Consider the following 11,530-nt stretch of genomic DNA (forward strand, 5'->3'; position numbering starts at 1 on the left):
AGTAGATACATTATTTTCATAATAAATAATGTAACTTTTAGATTGATTTAAATTAAAGGTAATCATTTATTTGGCACAAATACGTTTAACTATTCATCATCTTCACTTCTTATGAAATCCATTATAATATAAATAATATAATTTTAACCTCCTTATCATTATGATAGACCTATAATAATTATGAATTAAATTAATATTATAGTGTAATCATAATGGTAATGAATACGAATGATCATAACCCGAGCCTATTAAAATCTAATTCGAAGATAAATACACTAATTTATCGATCCTTATCGAAACTTTTAACTCTCAAACGCACACACACTCATGCGCATGTACACACGCACGCACGCTCACACTCACGCACGCAAACACGCACATCATTCATACTCATGCACACACACACACACAAACATATCACCCAAGAAGCTTATGATGGTATGTTACAAAGTTTAATTAATATACTAGTGTGCAATATTAAAATCTAAGTAAATATGAATGTGTGCGTATTATGAGCAACCTAATATAATATAATATTAAACATCACAAATAATTACTTAAATGATGTAAGTACTTATGTAATAATTTGTAAGATCATAGCATCTTTGGCTCCCATAGCAATGACATTTTGTGTGCATTAGAGGATATTTAAGAATATCAAACTTATTATTAAAATAAATAGTTTTATATTATAAGTTTCATACGATTGCGAAAGGAGTAGTGATCTTGAAGGATTACAAATAATGACGTGATTAATAATAATCGTGTACTAATAATAATAAACCCTTGCATGCTAAACCTCTGCTAATAATAGTGTGGACGGAGAAAAGCCGTCTGATAACGGGCAATTAAAATAAAATAAAGTTATCAACACACTGGCGTTTACATGAACAAAAATTGTCGATGCATTCACACCTTTACAGCTTTACGGAATGTTTTGAAGTAACACAATATAAGCCAAAATTCGATGCAATAGTTAAAACTAATAAAAAAATAATAAATTGTATGACCTTAACCCTACGATGATAAACGCATTGTAATGTATGCAGATATATATAAAGTTTGCCCTAAGAGAGATAGATTCCAACTGCCTTAGTACTGCATTGAAAGAAAAGTCCACATTTATTGATTGTAGTTGACAACAAAACACACTTTCTCTTGTAACATCTTTTCAAAAAAGATAACACTTCCTACAGTTCTTGTTTGGGAGCTGATAGACACTTTACATAGGTATATTTGCTCTTTGTAAACGCGAAACGATTGGAGAATTTATCTGCATAATATAAAAAATGGAACTTCAATAAATCAAAGAACCTAGGTACCTATTAAGAGTCCAATGTACGTTTGAAATAAAATCTTTTTCTTAGAACATGTTAAATATTAAATAAAAGGATTTTCTATTACCAATAGAACGGAGAATTTTCGCGTATTGAAAACTTTAATAATCCGCTTAGTTCGCAGGTGTTTTTGTATTCAGATTTTACACGAAAATAAATATTGAATACATTTTTATAGAGTATTAAAACTCAAATACCTATTCAAAAAGGTTACAGCCATATAGCGGGAGTATAGAATAGGAATAAACATTATAAATAATAATATTATAAAATTATAATAATGTAAAAATAAATGGAATGTTTCTGAGCCATAATGTTGTTAAAAAATGTATGTATTCTGTGTCCGCGGGAAATGAAGATTCTTCTTTTAATAATAATTAAACCAGTATAAAGACAGAAGGAAGGTATCTCAAGGGCCCGTAGTACTAACTTAATTACTACTACGGGCCTATTTATCTGATAACTTACATTAATATTTGTGTAAGAACTTATTTTAAGTTATAGTATCTAACTACTTTACGTACCTTATTAAAGAAAATCATCGCACAGCGCGATTAAATACTTAGTTTTTCTGCGAAAAAATACAGTAAATAGTTATAAATTATAATCAAATAAATCGAGATTGATGTGGATGTGCGTACTTTCAAAGTGAAAACCTCCTTTAAATGATTGAGAAAAAAGTTAAATTACAAAATATACTGATGTAAATGAGGATATAATATTATACAATTATACATAATATAGTGCTCACAAGGGCTTCCTGCTTATTGTATTATCGCAGTGATCAATCTCCTATCGTTCTAGGAGAGTCTATGAAATATTTGCAATAGGTCTATATATTATATAATTCTAAACCTTATAGTATGCATATAGATAATAGTTACAGATGTTGCGTTATGATTGTCTTTCAGTAACACTAGTTCTTAGGTCGTCTATAATATACGTAATAAATACTGATAATAATTTTATGATATTACACGTTTATAAAAATTAGTCTTTTAGACACCTTAAGCTAAGATTCTTACTGTATTTTAGAAATTCTACAACATGTATATCGCTAAGCTAATGTTAAGAAAATTCTACGGAAATTCGTGAATGTTAAAAGTTTTTACACTTACAAATATCCTGTACTTTCGTTCAGGTGACCCAAATTCTAAAAATACTAGTTGTAGAAAAATATTTTTTTCATTTTTTTTCTTTAAAATTGGATAGCTAACTAGGCATAATATGATGAATCCTGACACTCAGCATAAAGGTATAATATTACGTAAAACAAGAATACTCGGCTAATACTCTGCTTTACTCGCATTAAACATTTAGGCTGGAACATGGAGCCATCATTAGAAAGATAGTCCGAAAATCACTGACATAAAGAGTCCATTGGTTTACACCAGATCGTCTTCATCGTATCACATAATTTCACGCGAAATATGCTGTAAATGCGTCGGGAGGTAACGGAGTGGAGCGGATTCAAGCGACCTGGAACTTGCTGGAGGGGATTCGAAAGAAACGCGAAGCGCGCGTCTCTGGATCGCCGGGGTGGGGGCACGCTGTTAGCTGCCTTTAGTGACCAGATGGTAAGGAGCATGGATAGTCGCCACGCTACCCAACTCCGTCTGGCCGAGTAATTCCTCCGGATGTTCGCGAGCATGTTCCCTGCGTTTCTCTTCGTTCGTATAGTAGTGCGCGGTGCGACGCCTCGAGCAGCACAAAGCTCCCGCTATAGCTGCGAACACTGCCACACACAATAACATCAGTCCCGCTATCACGCTCATCTGAGCTTCGTGGGTCGTCACACAGGGCTCTAGCTTTTCAAAATCCAGTTCGCCAAATGTTATGCCATGAAGTCGTAACGGTGAATGGCACGTCAGGTGCCGTATGCTCGAATTCAATACTGTTGTTGCCATGTAAACGAGCATAGTTCCAGTGGAACATCGATCGCATCGCCAGTGATTTTTAGATAAATCCACGTGAGCTATAGCCTCGAGACGTTGAAGGTCGTCTTCGTTCAATGTATGCAACTTGTTTCGAGATATGTCCAACTTTTGTAAGAACTTAGTTTTGGTGAGCAATTTATACGGAAATTTTGTCAGTTTATTCCAAGATATATCGAGGGCGACTAGATGTTCGTTGTAAGTAAAGAAGTTTGGTGGAATTTCTTGCAATGATAAATTGGCGAGTCCAACACCGTGAATGTCCGGGAGAATTTGCAGCACAATAGCAATTTCGTTGAGTGGTAAATTGTTGCCACTGAAATTAATTGTTTTCAGGGAATCGACAACCGGTGCAAATGTTTGTAGGTGGAACCTGTCAATTTTGTTGTGACTTATATCCAGGTGCATGAGGGCGGTCAGGTTGGTGAGGGCGGCGGGCGCCAGCAAGGCGAGACGGTTGCGTGCGAGGGCCAGCACACGTAATTCCCGATTCCTCCCGAACATGTTGTCAACAATTACCGACAACTGATTTCCGTCTAATTTCAACTTTTTCAACTTTTTGAGGCTTATAAATTCATCCGATGTCAAATATTTAAACAAGTTCTCACCCAGATCCAATTCCTCCAAGTGCGGCACGAGATGATATATTTGAGTGTTAACTCTTCGCAACAAACATCGTCGGCACTTGAAATATCGTAAATGTTGAATGTCCTTGAACACTTCAGGGTTCAAATCCGCCAAGGGGTTGTCGCTCAGATCCAAATATGATAGTTTAGCGAGCATACGAAACAGGCGAGGTACTAATGTTGATATTTGATTTTGCGACAAGGTTAACGTCCTCAAAGCGGTAAGGTGCCGGAATGTTTCGCTCGGCATCTGCTCGATATTGTTATGATCGAGGAATAATTCCGTCAAATTTATGAGGCCGCGGAAATTATCTGCGTCGATGCTCGTTAAGTTATTGTGCGTGAGGTTTAGAACTCGTAGATTTTGTAGGCCCCAGAAGGAATACTGTCCTATGGATGGGACATTCGAGTTGACGATGTGCAGCTCTTTGAGGTTAGTGAAGGGGGCAGGTTGGGTGAAAATGGGTCCGATGGTGAGGTAATTGGGTCGTTCCGGAGGAGCGGCGATGATGACGACGTCAGCGGTCCGGTCGAGGAGGTCGACGGGAATTGCGCTCTGGTCACCAAGCGTACATTCTACACGTAGTTCGCTCTCGGCCGCGGGGTTCAGTACATGTCGACATGAACACTCGCTGGGGCACCTTGAGGCGCCGCCAGCAGTGGTCGTCAGTGTAGATACTAAGCATCCTAGCAGCAACAGAATCGACCTCCTGCAACAAAGAAACTTTATTATTGTCATTCACAGTACAGTGGATTTAATATTTTGGCAAGGTTTTGGCATACACGAAATTGGTTCCAATTTAAATTGTTATCTATTGGAAAAAAAAATTGTAATTTCGAAGATCCTTACTTCTTAATAAACAAAAAAATATATACAAAATAGTTCGTGCTATGTACAAAAAAGGAAATGTAAGTAAGTACAAACATAAATGTTATTACGCAGATAATTAAAGTTATTCACAAGTCAAGTCGTTTCGTAATACGTTTCTAAACTAAGTTCCGTAAGTTTTATATAGAAGTTCAAGCCTGGGTGTAACTAGTTTATAATTATCTAACAGAACCTAGACTTAATTGCTTTGCAGCTCTTCATCAAACACCTCCATCCTGGGAAAAACTTAATTGAAGTTGATAAAGTCTGAAAGTTTAAATTTTTATGACGAATTTAAAGGGATGATAAAAGATGACGACTATATTCAATTTAACTCAACAGGTAGGAATATAAAACATATATTATAATTTGATATATTTCATAATGAATCCTTGTTTTTTTCAATACAAATATATTTTTTAAAATCAATTTATTCCTTAATAATTGTTATTTTTTATTTATTATTCATAAGTGTCACAAAATCGCTAAAGCATAATCATTCGCAATGCAAAATAATTTGTTAAATAAGAACCATCGCTTGTTGTTACTAAAGTTACTTATAAAAAACTTGTAATAAAAAATTCAAGATAGTCTAAAGCCTATTACAGGTTATTTTTATGAAGTGAATTTAGACGCGTTGAGAGTAAAATTTTAAAGTCGCGTCAAAGCAATACCGTCACGTCATGGAGTAAGGCGACGATTTTGGTATCTTTGAATCTTGCCAAAGAAGTTTCACTTCTGACACGTGTGCTGAGTACACACGCTCTTTGTTTTCGAAATATAGCATCATGTATATTAATTTATATTCAATTTTGTGTTTGAATATCATTGATAAGCCAAAGGGCTCTTTTTAGAAGAGCAAATTTTTTATGGTAATTATTTCCAACCTCTTTTGCGTTCTCAAGGAAAGGCTCGTGCCGCCAAATTAATTTCTTCCAAGAACACTTGCTTTATTTATATTAATTTGCTGAAAATCAAAATGATTCAATTCAATATTATGGCTTTTTTTCATGGAAAAGATCAGAAAATTTGATTATTTTCTGGTGAAATCAATTACATTATGAATCAATTGGGTTTCAATTAATGGCAATTTTAATAACGACTGGCAATCTTTCGTTTTATTAATATAAACATGCCATTTAAATTTTCTTCTTACTTAAACTCAAAAGTAATTAGGCTCAACAACTTGATACAGATACTTTTACTACAACAATAAACGCTTCTACAAAGACTTCAAAGTCGTTATTTAAACTGAATCTCTATACTGAGTAACATACATCACAAATCCAGCTGTAAAACTATTCATCACCCATAACATATTTATAATGGCCTATTACCTCTTCACCTTTCCTTTTTATGGGTTGCGTAATTATTTGAAAAAGGCCTTAGCTTTAAACCTTGCACGCGTAAGCCGCACGTTCTACATATGAGCTCTCGAGAATATGATGCTGACCTTTAAATTCATTTTAATAAGCCTAGTTAGGTATGTAGGAATACTTTAGAAGTAGAATTGTATAGAATTTTCTTTTATCCGCTTTGACACGCTTGTATGCGACGTGCCTATTGTGCAAGTAGGTACCTTATAACTGTGTGACTCTGGGACACTCGTTATTTTTAGAGCAGATTTTTATACTCTTTACACGATTTTTGTATACACATCGTAATTCAAATTTAAACTTAACTAAATTTAATCTCTATTAAAAACTTTGTTCCCTATTGAAATACGTAACTGAAATGCTACACCAAAATTATAAAGTACAAAACGTCCACTTAAAAGTAATAAAAAGCTGATTGCGGAACCTGACTTGACCCGGTTACTGGAAAGTTTGATAGAAATCTATTTCCCTTCGACCTTCACTGATATAATATTATAACGCTTAACCTTAATTGGGAACTCAAGTAACAGCTCGGCTAAGCGGAGATTAACTAACTCAAAAATAAGACACGACGACAATTTACGGTATTATCTATACAATATAAATATAATAAATCTGTAGAAGGGTCAATTCTGTACATTGAAAATATTGAAAAAATAAATAGCAGGGGGTGTTACTGGATCGATACCAAACCCAAATATGTGATTAAAAAAATTTTTGTCTGTCTGCCTGTATATATTATGTTCAGGCATCACGTGAAAACTAACACTTCGATTTCGATGAAATTTCGAAAAAGAATTTCGGTATAAAATGGGATACTTTTTATATTGAAAAAAATACATAGAAAAAATAAATCTTAATTTTTCCGCGCGGACGGAGGCGCGGGCGGAAGCTAGTCTATACTAATATTATAAAGCTGAAGAGGTTATTTGTTTGCTTGCTTGAAGTTTGAACGTGTTAATCTCAGAAGACCGATTTGAAAAATTATTTCACTGTTTATCACTCCTTGATGGCTATAGACTATGATCACGCTAAGACCAATAACAGCGTAGCAATGCGGGTTAAACCGTGCGGCAGAGCTTGTATTTTATATAGGTGTAAAGGCTTTAATGTACACAGAATAGTTAATGCATTTCAAGTACTTACATTGTAGGCTATACCTGAAAATAGTTCCTGCAAAACCGCCTCACCTAAAACCGCATTAATAACTAAACCTTAAAAGCCAGTCATAGAAAATGCTTTCAGTGATAACGTGATAACAAACCTCAACACCCAAAATGCAACTTAAACCAATTATACTCTTTAAAACAGTTAACAATTTAACACCGCTTAAGGCCATTATTAGCATTAGTAATTGCTGAAGAATCTTGCGAAATAAATCAAGCAGAATTAACGCGGGAAAAAAAGTTAAAAAACTCCACGAATAGGCGAGATTAGAGTCTTGAAATATGCCTCTCGCTTTGTTCGCGAATCCAAACTCCATGAAAAATAACAGATAGATAACGAAAGGATTTTATGCCCTTTGTGGAAATATAAAATTAGCAAACATTACAATGGTTATAACTTATGGTCTACAATTGTGCTGATAGAATGCTATTCATTTTATCTGCGAGCCTTAGGCCTAGAAGAAACATTTAATGCTGTATTTCTGTTTGGGCAAATCAATTTCCGAACATTATATTATCTAGATGTACAAATTATAGATAGACAAATTATATTCCCTAGCAAGAAAATTAGCAATACATCAGGGATTTTCGTAGGCGTCAGGGACAACATATGTCATGTAAATTAGGATCAGATAATTAATTACTGACGCTTACTGCAGCGCTGTTAGCATAATGATAATGTATCTCGGACACAGGTCATCGCGTTAAGAATATTTATGAATTAATCAAGGGAATTGCTGACTTTGGGATTAATTTATGTCTTATATCGTTCGCACAACAAGACGAATTTTATAGAATTAGACCTATTGAACGTATGAAGAATATTGATTAATCTATTTGTATGTATAGTACTTGTGTTTGTAACTGGTGCAAAACTGTTTAACCTAATTTTAAATTATTTCTCATAACCAGACACTGGCACTGGCAATACAATATTTATTAACTATCCAAGCTTATATATGTTTCTTACAAGTCATTGCTACCATCTAAAAGTAACCGTAGACTATTTAACGTATTCGGAATATGCTAAGCTGCAACGTTATTAGTACTTTATATCTAGGTCACATCACTAGCCAAGTAACAAACGATAAACTTATATAACTTTGTGAAATAACCACCAATATGGTTTTAACTTTTAAGTTTGCTACTTAAAGTGATATGGATTTGTGATTTAAAAAAAGTTATGATATATTAAAGTAGATAATATGAATTTTATAAGTTAGTGAAAATAGTATTCACACAATCAAACATATTACATATTAATTTAGACGATCAGTAAATAATGTGGATAGGTGTTATTGAATGTATCTTAGACGTTCGTATACATTGTACTCATATGATAAATTCGAAACTGACTCTCCAAAATTAACAATCTGAGGTCCATTCAAAAATGCACATAATTAAGGTGTCCTGTACTTTTTTAATAATTCTGTGCATGTCACAAATACCATGATGTTCCCAAAATGAATGTCCATTTTGTTCTGAAAAGCTTTGCACTTGCAAAACATAGTAGTCCTCATTAATTATTATTTGAGTAGCGTTTGTCCGTTCGTTTGTCCGTTTTGTCTTTATTAAAGGGTCGCAATTCTGTCCATGATTGAGTTGGTACATAATTAGATTTGCGTTGATTGCCTCCGAACTAGATTACCGAATCAAACTAAGGTCGACAAAACTGATGTCGTTAATGAAGATCTATTAAGGAGTTTCCCGGAGCCAAACATAAGCTAAGTGCCAAAAGTTTTGTGGTATTTTTGGCGGCAAAACTTTGTTTTGTACGTGGTAATAATCAATGACTGATGAATACAATAATAATAAATGAAGAATGTACAATTTTTGTTTAGGCTTGGTATGTGCGTAGGAATCAACGAATATTGTTTTTAGGAGAATATCGGAAATTATATACCAAATAATATTATACCAGGTCCTTCTGGAATTGGTTATAGATGTAACATTACCATTCTCTTCAAATTGATTAAAATCTACATGAGACTTAGAAATGCTTGAAAACAAAATAAGGGTCTTCTATAAGGACACATACAGGAAGGTAAAAACAAGAAAATATACAAAAAATAAAATAAAAAACATCAAAGAAGTGAAAAATTAAGATAAGTTGAGCAATTAGTGTTACGTTTCATTTTTTGATGTCACGGGGAAGCCATTTAAGATAATGTCCCGAGGATTTTAGGTCACTCAAGGAAAATTTTATATCACTACATAGTATAAAACAAAGTCGCTTTCTCTGTCCCTAATCCCTATGTCCCTTTGTATGCTTAAATCTTTAAAACTATGCAACGGATTTTGATGCGGTTTTTTTTAATAGATAGAGTGATTCAAGAGGAAGGTTTTAGTATAATTAATTATTAATAGTTTAGTTATATAATAGTTTAGTTTAAATATCATCTTCTTAAGTACCTACTTAAGAAGATACCAGTACCTACTGCTAATAATTACCTAATTAAATCTAAAAAAAAAGACGTGTGGCACTCGGGGACTGCCGCGGTAAAGCTATTGCATAGCCGTATTCCGTGCCCGTCGGAGTGGGGAGCGTGAGGCTTTTTCGTTACGGAATTTCTGGATTCGGTCCCCGCGCTCAAGGCCCGCGATAGAAGCTATGCAATAGCTTAAAAGATAATAATTTTTATAAATATCTCAAAGTAAATAATTTAGTGTCACCACCAAATCTAAATGGAATATTTTTCAGCGTCGTACATTTTAAAACTTTCAAGGAAACGACATTAAAATTGAATCCTTACTTTCATCTGAATTTATTTAGAGCAAACTTTCGTCACAGTGTTTTTGACATTTTTCTCAAAGTGATGCTACGGTAAAGTGAACGATTTCGACAAATTCTAAACTTACATTTCTTATCTTTTTACTTTTTAGTATTTCATCCTGGATTGATGTGTTTTACTAATAAAAATAACTGCGTTAAAAGCAACCGACTTCAAAAACGGAAAAGTAATAAATAAAAATGATTTGATATTATTACTTAATTACTACATATTAGTATAACGTAACTTAACTAAATATAACGCAGTTAATTTCGCAAATTTTTCATCGCCAGCTTTACAGACCTCAAATTTAATTTACGATTCCAGTTTTTCATTAATTCGTTTACATAGATTGTTACTTTGGATACTTATGGTAGTTATTATGATATCTGAACAACTGTGAACGCGCTTCCTGAATCTGTAGCTGGGGTCTTCAAGCGAAGAGTGAACGGATACCTACTAGGGAAGCGCGTACCATCAGACCACATCTTAGCTTTCCATCAGGCGAGATATGGACAAGCGCTTCCCTATCTACAATAAAAAACTGTACAAAAATAATGTCATTCCTCTTTTATATCCTTCCCCTTTCCTGAGGACAGCAACACATCCACTTCCCAGTGGAGTGGATGCTTATGGGCGGCGCGTATCGCTTAACACCAGGCGACGCGTCTGCTCGTTTGCTATCCCATAACATTAAAAAAAAAATGTCAACTTATACTGCTTTATTTAAAACGATACTTATAAAATACGAAATACTTATGAATAAATAAATAATAGTAATGATTTCATAAACAAATTCCAAACTCCAAATAGGTATATTATTTATAGTATTAAATTTCTTATTAATTGAAACTAATTAGAAGTAAGTTTTGTCAGAATAATCATCTTTTCTTGTAATAAGACTCCTACGCTGCTTCCCACCCAAGTCACCCTTGAACATTAATTGAATTATTCGTATTTATTAGAAATGTAATTATTTCAATATAATATGAAACTAAATGTGGGCGTAGTCAAGGGGGGTTTTTCCTCGAAACCATCTCTATCTTCTATATATATCTTCTTCTCTAATATATAAAAATCAATGCCACTTTTCGTTGTAATTCCATAACTCGAGAACGGCTGAACCGATTTCGATAATTCTTTTTTTATTATATTCCTTGAAGTACGAGGATGGTTCTTATGTAGAGAAAACGTAAACATGTACCACGGGCGAAGCCGGGGCGGACCGCTAGTATAATATAAAAATGAATCCAAAAATGTGTTGGTAAGCGCATAACTTTAGAACAGCTGAACCGATTTCTTTAATTCTTTTTTTATTATATTCCTTGAAGTACGAGGATGGTTCTTATGTAGAGAAAACGTGAATATGTACCACGGGCGAAGCCGGAGCGGACCGCTAGTTTAAAATAAAATATCTATTTTTTATATTTTTCTTAAACATAGGTAAGGGTT

At 34.0% G+C, this 11,530-nt stretch overlaps 1 protein-coding gene across 1 annotated transcript; it reads right to left on the reverse strand.

Moving 5' to 3' along the window:
- Positions 1-2,572: 2,572 nt before the first annotated feature.
- LOC123705397 (insulin-like growth factor-binding protein complex acid labile subunit) lies at positions 2,573-7,978 on the reverse strand. Its single transcript, XM_045654143.1, has 2 exons — positions 7,962-7,978; positions 2,573-4,607 (listed from the first exon to the last, which is right to left on the reverse strand). Exons 1-2 carry the CDS (start codon positions 7,976-7,978, stop codon positions 2,891-2,893), a joined length of 1,734 nt encoding a protein of 577 aa, XP_045510099.1. The 3' UTR covers positions 2,573-2,890.
- Between the last annotated feature and the right edge of the window lie 3,552 nt (positions 7,979-11,530).

This window comes from Colias croceus, chromosome Z, assembly GCF_905220415.1.
Source record: "Colias croceus chromosome Z, ilColCroc2.1".
Lineage (NCBI taxonomy): Eukaryota > Metazoa > Arthropoda > Insecta > Lepidoptera > Pieridae > Colias > Colias croceus.